The sequence below is a fragment of the Neoarius graeffei genome, chromosome 23, assembly GCF_027579695.1.
Source record: "Neoarius graeffei isolate fNeoGra1 chromosome 23, fNeoGra1.pri, whole genome shotgun sequence".
NCBI lineage: Eukaryota > Metazoa > Chordata > Actinopteri > Siluriformes > Ariidae > Neoarius > Neoarius graeffei.
Window position 1 is genome coordinate 40703446 of NC_083591.1, and position 14060 is coordinate 40717505.

The window sequence follows — 14060 nt, forward strand, 5'->3', positions numbered from 1 at the left end:
AATTGTAATAGTATTTCAAGGATTTGAATCCCTTCAGCCACAAGAGTATAACGAGGTCAGACTATGATGTTGACCAATTAGTTCTAGCTTGCTCCAATTTATCCTCAGTTGTCTGATTACGCTGGCTTTCAGGTCCTGTTAAGCTCTGTCATGTTCTTGGACTCCAGTGGTAAAGCTTGACCTGGAAACCTAAATTCAGATGGGAACTCAGAAAAATGACTGAGCTCTCCAAATATTTCTTATACCAGCAAAGGTTAACATCTGTGTCAACAATGGATGTGTCTTAAATAGAAGACTTGCCTGATTCTAAAGCAGGTCTACTGTGAGCTGGCCTAGTGGTTAGCGTGTCTGCCTCTCGATCAGGAGATCATGAGTTCTACTCGCAGTCGGGTCATACCAAAGCCCATCATAAAAATGGTATCTACTGCTGTCTAGCAAGGCATGCTGCAATACAGATGCGAGTGGGGAGTCAAACTCTTGCAGTTACCAGAGGACTAGCCCCCCACTGTAACTCTAGCTGTATAATAAGCAAGAGGCCCTGGGCTATAGAAGTGGAGATTGATGCCGTCCAATGCCCCTTAAAGTGCATATCATGGGTAAATTCAGGAGCAAGATCAATGTAATTCTCCTATTTTATATTAAACCTTGATCAAATATCTGTCACATTTTGCATTTTGTGCAATTTTTTTTACCTTGCGCAATACCAGAAAAATTCAGTTGAAATCAAGCCATTTGAGGCGAATTGGTCCGCCTCTGAAAAAACTTGGCATTTGGATTTCCCGGGAAACATTGATTTTCGTGACGTCACGTGCGGGACGCCTCCTTCTGAATCCTACGTCAGCGCTGGTTTGTTTATGAGAAAACGACCTGGTGGTTTTCTGCAAATTTCTTCAACGTTATCATGTAATTATTAAAATGGTTAACAGTAGGAGGGTGTGGCAACATTACATTCTTCATCCAAAGGTGAAGTAACATTGCGCTCAGGTGTCAATTCCATATTTCAATGCAAAATCGCTAGCTGCTAAACTTGGTCTACACAGGCTGTGCACTGAAACCGTGCAAACTCTCGCAGCCTGCTGGCGGTTCCGCAGGTGACGTCACAAATTTGGCTCCAGACTCCCTTGGGATTTTTCCAGACGTGTTTTGTTATTTTATTTTTTTCTGCTGTAGACAAATGGCCTTGTGCAAAGTTACCCTTCTGGATGAGTGTGTAAAGGGACGTTCTTTCATATAAAAAAAATGAATTTGGTCCAGGATATGCACTTTAAGGGCCTGGTTAGTACTGGGAAGTCCTGGCATGGGAGGGATACTTTTGGAAATATAGCATAATAACGTTGAACCCAACTGATTAATTCATTTGTTCAAGACCCTTGATTGGATGTGACTTATTCAAACCTTGGGACAGTTTAGCATACACAGTCCTCCTACCAGCATGTGTTTTGCTTGTCAAGGAAACAGGAGAACCCAGAGGAAACCTGCTTCAAACTGGGGACGCTGGAGCTGTGAGTTGGCAATCTTACCCCGAGCCAGGGTTCATTTTAGATAAAACAACAACAACAACAACAAAACTACCACCAACATTGGGAACAATTTAACATAACCCCCCTCCCCCCATTTTTTCCAAAATTTGGTCACCTGCCAATTTCCACCCACCAGCCAGACATCTCCTGTCATATGCCAGCAATCACTCAGGGAAGTGGAATGGTAGAACATGATTCCTCCAAGACAAGTGAAGTCATCCAACCACATCTTTTTGGACTGCTGTTCGTGCTGCGTCACAGGGCAGTGCAACACCCTCGAAGGAAAGCACTGTCTGCCCTCTTCCACATACATAAACTCAAAGACACCCAAGATTGGCTACTGTCGCAGTGATTGACATGTCCCACCCAGAAAGCATGATCAGTTTTGTTCCACTGCTCCCCCGGACTGTGGCTGGCTTTGGCATTGACGGGATTCGAACAACTGAAAGTTTCTCCATCCTCCCGAGTTCCCCCCACGTATCGTAACTCTAGCATTAGCCTTAACTCTTCCAGGTTGGTAGTTGCTGATCCATTTTAGAGTACTAGATCCTGGATGAAAACTGGCAGTAACTAAATTTGAGCCAAATGTTGCAAAAAAAAAAGGTGAAATTTAGTGTGTCCGAGCTGTATCTTCAGAGAAACCTTAGCTCGGAGTTGCTAGGGTGTTCTGTAGAGGAGAGCTGGAGAGTAAATCCCTCAGCTCCTGTATCAGCATAATGCTTTGTCATGCCCCTCTTTCTCCATGCAAAGTGAGAGAATGGCAAAAGGTGGAGTTCAATCCCTCCGGCAAATAAAAAAATAACCTGCACCCTGCTTCTCTTAGTGTTTTCCACCTCAATTTGACTAGTCCAACCCTCTCACTCGCTCTCACCCAGACGCCGCTGGCGACTCCGCATAATATTTTCAAACGGCACAAAAGGAAAAAAAAACATTTCAGTCAGAATCAGAGAAAAGAAGCAGGGGAATGGAACAGAGACGAAATTCCAAAAGTATGATGAGAATTTAGCGATCAGGGAGGGAATTATTATGTTAATATTATTCCGAGAGATATGTAGCCGGAGGAGGAGGAGCGGGGATGAGGGGGAGGAAGAGGAGTAGGAGGGTATGTAAATGTTAATGAAATGCAGTGTTTTTCGTTAAAATAAGGCTGTTTATGAATCATTTATTTTATATATTTAATATTTTTCTACCTCTTCTCTCTTTTCTTTCTCTTTTTTTTTCTTCCTGCACCACGGTCTCTCTGGCTGCCTCTTTATCTACCTGCTCACCCTTGTTCCATCGCTCCATCTGTTCATCTCTTCACTCCTCCTATTAATTTTGTCCCAACCGTCGTTTGGCCATATTTCTTCCTGTCTTCCTCATTGTCTCGACTGCTTTTCTTCACCCCTATCGTTTCAAATCTCCCACAATCCTTCCTCCCCCACCTTGTCTCTTTCTCTCGCTCGGTTTTTCATCACCACCCTATCATTCTTTGTCTCACTCTCCCTCCCTACCTCCTTCAATATCTCTCTCTCTCTCTCTCTCTCTTGCTCACTCTCTGTCTCCAGGTGCCTTGCAGATTGAGCGGAGTGAAGAGACAGACCAGGGGAAATATGAGTGTGTAGCGTCAAACTCGCAAGGTGTACGCTACTCCTCCCCGGCCAATCTCTACGTGAGAGGTATGGATTACAGTAGGTACCACATAGGTAATCCACTTTCATTCAAGGATCAGCAGGAGAGGAGAGCTGTCCTTTTTTCTATTTTTAATTTAAAAAAAGAAAAGAAAAAATACCTTATATAATATATAGTGATTGAGCGTTTTGTTTATCCCCCCCCCCCAAAAAAAAAAGACGGCACTGCAATATTACATGCGGCCAAATAAAACATAATTAAAAATACATAAGCAAATGAATAAATAAGGAAAGAAATCCTTACATCTGATTGAGCATGCAAACCGATACAGTATTTAATTATTTGAGTTCTCATTTTCTGAGCACAGGTTCATCATTCACGCGGCTTGCGCAGCTTGCTGTCAATTCCCAATCTGATCCGAAAATCATTAAAAGAAGCTAATTGATAAGAAATGAATTGGGAATTTTTTTGGCGTGTAATTGCTTCCCTAAACTTAATTAGCAATATTTGCTTTTGGGCTAAACACTGCAAGCTGCTCTAGGCGTAACGGTGCAGAAAGTGCTGATGTTAATTTAATAGAGAGAGAGGGATGAAGGTGGCTAAGAAGAGAGAGAACGTGGCCGCTCTCTGAACAGCCTGCTGTGTAAGATTAGTCCCGCTCACGTTTCTAATGCATGATGCCTCTCGGAGCCTTCATCATGTGGGTTACAGTGAAACACCAGCCCAAATGCTAAGTTTAGCACAGAAGTGAGTTTAAAAAGTTTTTGTTTTAAATCTGGTTTTAAGAGTTACCAGGATTCCCGATTGAAAAATCTTTAATAATCCAAGACTAAGATTAATCTTTGTCTATAAATCTGATCTACATGAGTATATTTGGGTCGTTCTGCACAAGTGGTATAAATCAAAAGGGGTGTTCACACGGCAACTTTTACTCCGGTGTAGCACCGGGGCTGCCCCGGTAGAGTGTTCACACGGTACAAAGTTATACCAGTGTAGCCCCTGAAAGCTGCTTAAACCGGTGCAAATCTAACCCTGCTCGGGAGGTGGTTTAAGAAATTTACTCCGGAGTAAATGCTAATTTGCGGGGCAGCACCGATATAAAATGGGACGTCTGAACGCTACAGGGGTAGACTCGCTACGCGTGAGGAGAGTTGATTACATACGGGCATTGCATAATTTGCATCCTGGTATTTTGCGCTTCCAAAATGGCGAATATCAATAACAACAGAACTGCGTGTCTTCCAGTGTTGCCAGATTGGGCGGTTTTAAGTGCATTTTGGCGGATTTGAACATATTTAGGGCAGGAAAACGTCAGCAGTATCTGGCAACACTGGTGTCTTCAGCCACGTTGTTTTCCCCGCGCTTGGTGATGCCATGACAACCGGGAAAAGGAAGTAAATTTTCACGCATGCGCATATTTCATTTCCGCATTATTACTATCGTATAGCACGGTCGCAAAAACTGCCGTGTGAATGCAAGTGGGGCTGCACCAGTGCTAACATGCTTCTCTCTAGTAAGCAGGTTTGTGACGTGTGAACGCTACACAAAATTTACACCGGCGTAAGATATATCGCAACAAAATACATCGGTGCAGCATCGATGCAAATATGTGCCATGTGAACACCCCTATAGATTACTGGGGTATGAAGTGTGAACAAGTGTGAAGTTAGGCCCTGGTCACACTACAGCTCGCAATGGGTTTGCCAATACTTGGCGATGAAAAATTGATCGCATCACCACTAATCGCACGATGCATGGCGAATGTTCTCCGTGTCAGGGTGCAGCCACTTACGGATGCAAATGCAGGGGAAAGCAGGTGCATCGCAAACTGGTAACGAAATCCAAAACAGCAACCTGAAGGTGTAGTCAGGGAAGGGCTCGGGTCGGTCAATGCTTGACGTTGTGTGAGAGATTAGGCGAGAATTCAGAATCAAAGTAATCACACAAAGAGGGTCAAAGTCACGGAATGTCAGGATTGAAACGCAAGACTCGGTATAATCAGGTACGCGAACACAGAACAATACTTCGCAGTGAGTGTTTGTGTTTGCTGGGCTTATATAGGGAGGTGATTACTGGGGAAATAGGAAACAGGTGCACGTCCGAGAATTCGGGTGATGAGGGGCGCTGTGGTGCTTGGGAAGTGTAGTCCGAAGTGGCCATGTTTGGAGGCTACTCCGAACTCAGGTTTTCGGTGTTATTACTGACACTCTGAGCTTCGCGAGTTTTTTTTTTGGTATGTCTGCCTTGTGAAAAATTGTTGGTGGCGATGTTTGCGTTGGCAAACTAAGCGGCAAATATTCACAGATGAGTTTGGGAATACTTCCCGAAGCTCAAGGAACATTTGCTGAGTCTCTTGAGATGTATTTGTCTCGAATCCATGTCCCCGATGCTCGCGAGGGCCTCAATACAGCGGCTCGGCATAGCCTAACCTTCGCTGAGACTTAAAATTGTTTTACATTCAGGGATCCTTCAGAGTGCATTGTGTGCGCACTTGGGACCCAGACGTTATGGGAAACACCTGATGCTGATTTGAGCGGAATCAGCACACGCATATAAGGACACTGTTTGCAAAGAGACTTTGCAAGTATTCTGTCAGGTATGTGGCGGTAGATGGATCTAAGTACAGGAAGAGAAGAGTGTTTATTAGCAGGCATGATATTTACAAAAACAATACACAAGCAAAACCGAAAGCAGAGTCATAAACGTGGCTGGAAACAAACGTGACCGTGATAATGATAATACTTCACAAAGCCTCTGTGTCCTTATATGCACGTGCTGATTACATTCAAATCAGCATCAGGTGTTTCCCATAATGACTGGGTCCTGTGAATGAGCGTGGCCGCTCGAGCACGCAAAGGTCAAGTGTTCACCTGCTGTGTAACCACCATTTTTAGCTCGCCTGTATATTGCCATGCATCATCACCAAAACACCTCGTTTTCATCGATAACTCATCGCAAAGCATCGCGAGCTGTAGTGTGACCGTAGCTTTAGTGACGAAAATATGTGAATGGATTATCTGTGATGTATTTTCACCAGAACATCTTTTGATTTCATTTCAGAAAACTGCCTGAATTTTGTCTTTAGTGAAACAGGAAAGAAAACTTCGAATGAAAAAAATTATTTTCTTTGTTAACGTCTCTTTAAAGTAGTTTTTATTTCGTTCTAAAATGTTTTTGCCCCCATTTTGTTGGATAGTTCTAGTTGTTTCAATTCACTTCAACATAATTTTCTTTCACTGATTGATCATTAATTTATATAACTAATATCTTTTTAAATTTTACTTTTCGTCCTTTTTAATAGCAAATGTTGACAATATCAAATTTACATTTTATAGTGATATAATTACACATATCACATTCCTATGTGGTATTCCTGTTCCTAGTCTTAGTTATGCCATAGTCATAACTAAAACATTTAAAAAAACTTTTAAGTAATTCAGTTACTCAAAACTTTTGGGAAAAAAAAGCACGTGTTTTGGTCTCGTTTCTTTTCCAATAGCGATACTCATACTGAAACCTTCAGTGTCGCAATGCAGCTGATGTCGATACCTTTCTGATACTTACTTCTTTAAAAACTACCAAGTTTTAAAACGTTACTTTATTAACAAATATGTAGCTAAAAACATAGCCAGAAATATTAGAGAATTGCTTGTAGCACAACAATCTAAAGTAAAACGACAGCTTTTTATTCACAAAAAAGATTACTTACATTGGGCCACTTTATTAGGAACACCCATCCACCTGCTGTTTTATGCAGTTCTCTAATCAGCCGATCCCTTGACAGCAGCACGATGCATCAAATCATGCAGATACAAATCAAGAGCTTCAGTTAATGTTCACTTCAAACATCAGAATGGGAAAAATTGTGATCTCAAAGTGTGACTTTCATTTCACTGTGGCATGGGTGTTGGTTTGAGCCAGATGGACTGGTTTGAGTATTTCAGAATCTGCTGATCTCCTGGGGTTTTCACACACAACAGTCTCTTGAGTTTACACAGAATGGTGCGAAAAACAAAAAACACTGAGTGAATTGGTGGAAACAAATGCCTTGTTGATAGAGAGAGGTCAGAGGAAAATGGCTAGATTGGTTCGAGCTGCCAGGAAGGATATAGCAACTCATAGCAACTCTTTTTACAACCATGGTGAGCAGAAAAGCATCTCAACATGCAACAGCAGAAGACCACACTGGGTTCCACTCCTGCAGCCAAGAACAGGAATCTTAGAATCAAGAACAAATTCCTATTAAAATGTCCGGTGAGTGTATGTTCAGGACAGCACAGTGGTTCTATTGATTTGTGAAGGTGTTGACGTCAAGGAAGATCAACTTTCAGACTTTTTTCAAATAAAAACGCTCGTTCTGTATTTTGATACGCTGCTGTAGAACAGTAGACATATTATTTACAAAGTGAAACAAATGCAATCATTAAACACACAATACACTCCCACTGTATTCACTCTTTAGAAACTCATATAAAAGATCACAACTGAACATCAGGTACACTATCATCCCTTTTTCTTTTGGGAAAATGATTCAAATGAAATGCGATAAATGAAAATGCGATCATGGCTTGTAGCAGGTGCTGCTTATCACTGACTAGGAATGTTTGATTTGCAAACATGCTTGAGTAGTGATGAAATCGAACATCTGTCTTCAGAGTACTTCCTGCAACTCCAGTTGTGTTGATGAAATGAACAAGAGCGCCAGTAAACTCAAGAAGAAATTTTGTAATCTCCAAAAAAAGCACAATTCCTAACCCAATTCCAAAAAAAGTGTGTAAAACATAAATACAAACAGATTGTGAAGATTTGCAAATCATGGAAACCCTATATTTAATTTAAAATAGTACAAAAACAACATATCAAATGTTGAAACTGACAAATTTTATTGTTTTTTGAAAAATATATGCTCATTTTGAATTTGATGCCAGAAACACTTTTCCAAAAAAAATTGGGACAGGGCAACAAAAGACTGAAAATGTTGTGATGCTTAAAAAAAAAAATCTAATTTGGTTAATGGGCAACAGGTCAGTAAGATGATTAGGCATAAAAAGAGCATCCCAGAGAGGTGGAGTCTTTCAGAAGTAAGGATGGGGAGGGGTTCACCGCTCTGTGAAAGACTGTGTGAGCAAACAGTACAACAATTTAAGAATAACGTTCCTCAATGTAAAATTGCAAAGGATTTGGGGATCACATCATCTATGGTACATAATATCATTAAAAGATTCAGAGAATCTGGAGAAATCTCTGTATGCAAGAGACAAGGCTGAAAACTGACATTGGATGCCTGTGGTCTTCAGGCCCTCAGGAGACACTGCATTAAAAGCAGACACGTGTCTGGAGTGGAAATCACTGTATGGGCTCAGGAACACTTCAGAAAACCATCGTCTGTGAAAACAGTTCATTACTGCATCCACAAATGCAAGTTAAAACCAGATATAAACAATATCCAGAAACACCGCCACCTTCTCTGGGCCCGAGCTCTTTTACAATGGACTGAGGCGAAGTGGAAAATTGTCCCGAGGTCTGACGAATCAAAAGTAGAAATCTCATCTCATTCTCTCTAGCCGCTTTATCTTGTTCTACAGGGTTGCAAATCATGGACACCACGTCCTCCAGGATAAAGAGGAGAGGAGAGGGACCATCCAGCTTGTTATCAGTGCACAGTTCAAAAGCCAGCATCTGTGATGGTATGAGGGTGCATTAGTGCACATGACATGGGTAGCTTGTACATCTGGGAAGGCATCATTAATGCTGAATGATAGATACACGTTTCAGAGCAATATGCTGCCATCCAGACAAAATCTTTCTCAGGGAAGGCCTTCCTTCTTTCAGCAAGACAGTGTCAAACCGCTTTCTGCACATATTAAAACGGCATGGCTCTGTAGTAAAAGAGTCCAGGTGCTAAACTGGCCTGCCTGCGGTCCAGACGTGTCTCTCATTTAAAATATTTGGTGCACTATGAAGCACATAATACGACAAAGGAGACCCCAAACCTTTGAGCAACTGAAATTATATATCAGGCAAGAATGGGACAACATTTCTCTTTCAAAACTCCAGCAGTTGGTCTCCTCAGTTCCCAAATGTTTACAGAGTGTTGTTAAAAGTAGAGGTGATGCAACACAGTGGTAAACATACACCTGTCCCAACTTTCCTGAAGCGTGTTGCTGACATCAAATTCAAAATGAGCATATATTTAAAAAAAAAAAATACAATTTCTCAGTTTCAACATTTGATATGTAGTCTTTGTACTATTTTCAATGAAATATCGGGTTTCCATGATTTGCATATTATTGAATTATGTTTTTGTTTACAGTTTACACAGCGTCCCAAATTTTTTGGAATTGGGGTTGTAAATCCTGCAGATATTTACCAAAGGAAATAAATACAACCCAGCTACAGAGGACAAATATAAAAAAAAAATGTATCCAAAATTCAATATAAAGGAGAGTTGATCCTTTGGTCAGTGCCATAAATGATGGCATAATACCAATCCTAAAAAAAAAAAGTTATTTATATGTAGGGAGGAAAATATATGTTATATACACACACACACACAGTACTGTGCAAAAATCTTAGGCACATGCTGTCGACCAAGAATGGCTTTAAAAAAATAATGAAATGTTTCAACATTAAAAAAGATTAAAATGTTTTTGTACTGACTTGGTAATGTAGAAGTCATAAAATAGAAATTTATAACAAAGTTTGTATGAAAAAAATAGGGTGCTTAAGACTTTTGCACAGGACTGTATATGTACATATAGCTTAAAGGTTCTTTAGTATGGGCGGCACGGTGGTGTAGTGGTTAGCACTGTTACCTCACAGCAAGAAGGTCCTGGGTTCGAGCCCAGCGGCCAGCAAGGTGTATGGAGTTTGCATGTTCTCCCTGTGTCTGCATGGGTTTCCTCCGGGTGCTCCGGTTTCCCCCACAGTCCAAAGACATGCAGGTTAGGTTAACTGAACGGTTGTCTGTGTCTATGTGTCAGCCCTGTGATGACCTGGTGACTTGTCCAGGGTGTACCCCGCCTCTCGCCCATAGTCAGCTGGGATAGGCTCCAGCTTGCTGTGACCCTGTAGAACAGGATAAGCAGCTACAGATAATGGATGGATGGGTTCTTTAGTATAAAATATTAATATACAACTGATATGATAGTATGAGCAACATGCTACACGGCTACTGTTGTTATCATGGGATCTACTTTAATCTGCTTTACGTTGTTACGCTACAAGCATTTCTCTGATATTTCACGGCATACTCTATTACAAGTTTATTGTTTTTTTCCCTCTGATATCCGAGCCACCATTTTGTGCTGGTATTGATTCATTTCTCTCCTAAATTCACTCTCTTTTAGACAAATCTTTGGTATACATTGGTATAATTTCTTCATTTGCCTTCACGTTACATTTCTTTCTTTTCTTTTTGTAGATATTGTTATATTTTATTGGCTTCTATTGAGTTCTCTTTGACCGCTGTTTATATTCCTGCTCCATTTGTTCTCTGCTACTTTCCACTCTCTCTGAATTGTTCAATCAGTTTAAAAAGAAGTATTTTGCCTTACTCGAATACCAGGGTAGTATTTTGCGCCACGTCTGTAGAACGACCCATATACATCGATCCATATCCCATCACTGAGTGAAATCTGATTAAATCTACATTATCTGTATTAGGCAGAGAGTGACACGTAATGCTCCGTGTAAAGCTGAAGCAATCTGATGTTTTGCATGAGTAATATTAACTATGCTAACTAATACTCTAATAACTTGCAGGTCTTGGGTTTTTTTGTCCTTCTTTGTTTCTCACTAATCATAACGATTGACCTGTTTTGGTTTTCACTTATGTTAAGCATGAATATAATAAATATTATGTTGTAATAAATGTGCTTTATATTGTCGCTAAAAACTACAGTTCTCTGCATTGTGACTTTGTGCATTTGGTTTGCTTTTTATATTTTCTTTTCATTTCTTTTTGTTTGTTTGTTTGTTTGTTTGTTTGTTTGTTTGTTAACAAATTAAAATTTTATTTTATTGTCAGAGCAGAGCAGAGCAAGGCCTTCAAAGCCGGGGCTGTGTTTGGATTGATATTGAAAATATCACTGCCACAAAAATGTACCAAATAAGTTCTGGTTGTTATGGGTTTCGATGTAATGATAAAATGCTTGTAAAGAGTAAAAAAAAAATGACGAGAGAAACAGGTAAGCAGTGGGATGGTTGGAAGAGGACGGGAATGTGGCAGGTTGAAAGTCGATTTGCGGTGGCCTTTTTTACTCTCTTTCTGTGTTTCCTGGTTTTCTTCTCGGCTCCTCATGTCATTGTGTTCTGCATCAACCCCCCTTACACCCCTCAGAGCTGCGAGAAGGTTGGTGTGTTTTTGGTTCTTTTCTCTCTTTTTTGGCTTTTTACGTTCACTTTCGGACAAAAATGAAACAAGACCTAAAGACAGAATATTAAACACTTGCTATATGACAGTGTGTCAATGCCAGATCATATATTTGTGTCTCAAATGCAAGCAAATATAGTAAATATAGTCACCAGCATTTCTATCGGGTTATGTTAAACTCTTGCATTGCATTGTGGGATATTTTTCTTGTTTGCAAAAGCCCTTCCTATCAGAAGACCTACTCTTCCCATTTTCTTTCTCTCTCTCTCTCTCTCTCTTGCTGCATGCATTGCCATGGAAACCCAGCAATTGGAAATATTTTGAAGTTTGTGCATGATGGGAGAATGTGTGAATGCTTGCATGGCTGAATAGAAGAAGCTTATTGATAAGCCTTTGAGTGTCATCTCGTTGCTCCACGCTGTCCATGACATGTCTTTGCCCTTCTATAATGGCTTGTTATTTTTGGAGCTTGAGTCGTGTCTCGTCTGCTTTTTGGTCCATTTATATCATTGAGCTTGCTTGTCTCTCTGTGTTACTCAGCTTTTTGCATGTCCTTGTTGTTTGAGTGTGAGTGCACACGGCTTACTAATCATTAACACTCAGGTGTCTGATATTTTCCATACTGATATCGACTCATATACGTGGATTTGCTCTGTCAATCAAGAGAAATCCCATATGGTCTGACAACACGTCTGGCTCATGACTATAAGTAGTATTATCATTATTGTTGCAAGTACAGCGCTTTACGCATTAATCTTCAGTTTACTTCGGCTATTTGTATTACTTTTATAGTAATTCCAAGTATAGCGTTTATTTAAAAAATGTCTACTATATGTATATCATCACCTGTTGGGGATATTCGTAAACATGAAACGGCTTCATATGCTTATGGTGGCAAGAGTAAAGGGACAAATACGAGATTGTTGAAATGTGACATGAAACTAAAACCAGCTGTTCTGCAACACTTTTACTTCCTCAGTTTGCTCTCAGATTAAAATGACTTGAATATATTTTCTGTAATTGAACACTGCAGAATGCAAGTATTTGGAATTTCAACCTCCCTGAGAGAAAAATGGGTCGTGTTGCTCATGACTGTGAGTGCACACATTCAAATACAGTTCAAGGCTGTGTCCTAAACCACACAATGCACACTAAGCAGTATGCCTAAATAGCAGTGAGATGTTATTTTGTACAGTAATATGAAGTTTGGGTGGCAGCCCTAATATTTGCAACTTGCAAATGCTCGGAATTTGAAAATTGATATGACAATAAAATAACGTTATTGTTCACATTAGTGTGACTGTAGTAGTTACTGAATACCAGTTGAAAGAGAAAAACCTCTTAACAATAATTTGTCTACAAAGTAGTCACTGAAGTTAATAAGCAAAATATGCAATGAAAAGAGTTGTCTTGTTGTAACCACTGCGTGCACCAGGTAGTGGACTGAATGTAGTGGCTTTTCCTGACATTTTGAGCATCTTTGGGGCTGCTAGATCCTGTTAGTAGAGGACAGCTAGCTAAAGTACAGTGTAGCTAAATGGATAGTTAAACTGCAGTATAGAGAACAGTTAGGTAAACTGCAGTGTTGAAAAGATTGAGGTAAACTAGAGTGTAGAAAACAGCTAACTAAACAACAGTGTAGATAACAGCTAGCTAAACTACTGTGTAGAGGACAGTAAGCTAAACTACAGTGTCAAGAACAGCTAGGCAAACTACAGTGTAGAGAACAGTCAGGTAAGCTACAGTGTCAAGAATAGTTAGGTAAACTACAGCATAGAGAACAGCTGGCTAAACTACAGTGTAGAGAACAGTTAGGTAAACTGCAGTGTAGAAAAGATTGAAGTAAACTAGAGTGTAGAAAGCAACTAACTAAACTACAGTGTAGAGAACAGCTAGCTAAACTACTGTGTAGAGGACAGTTAGCTAAAATACAGTGTCAAGAACAGCTAGGTAAACTACAGTGTAGAGAACAGTCAGGTAAACTACAGTGTCAAGGATAGTTAGGTAAACTACAGCGTAGAGATCAGCTGGCTAAACTACACTGTCGAGAATAGTTAGGTAACCTACAGTGTAGAGAACAGTCAGGTAAACTACAGTGTCGAGAACAGTTAGGTAAACTACAGTGTAGAGAACAGCTGGCTGAACTACAGTGCCGAGAACAGTTAGGTAAACTGCAGTGTAGAAAACAGTTAGCTAAACTACAGTGTAGAGAACAGTCAGGTAAAGTACAGTGTCAAGAACAGTTAGGTAAACTACAGTGTCAAGAACATCTGGCTAAACTACAATGTTGAGAACAGTTAGATAAACTACAGTGTCGGAAACAGTTAGCTAAACTACAGTGTAGCGATCAGCTGGCTAAACTACAGTGTCGAGAACAGTTAGGTAAACTACAATGTAGAGTCAGCTGGCTAAACTACAGTGTCGAGAACAGTTAGCTAAACTACAGTGTCGAGATCAGCTGGCTAAACTACAGTGTTGAGAACAGCTAGCTAAACTACAATGTACAGAACAGTTAGGTAAACTACTGTGTAGAGAACAGCTAGCTAAACTACAGT

At 40.3% G+C, this 14060-nt stretch overlaps 1 protein-coding gene across 1 annotated transcript in view; it reads left to right on the forward strand.

The window, feature by feature from the left end:
* The window catches only part of LOC132871725 (receptor-type tyrosine-protein phosphatase S-like), a 328962-nt gene that overhangs the window by 166186 nt on the left and 148716 nt on the right, over nucleotides 1-14060 (forward strand). Inside the window, exon 7 of the mRNA XM_060906174.1 lies at nucleotides 3068-3178. Coding sequence (XP_060762157.1) covers nucleotides 3068-3178 — 111 coding nt within the window. The remainder of the gene's footprint in view (nucleotides 1-3067; nucleotides 3179-14060) is intronic.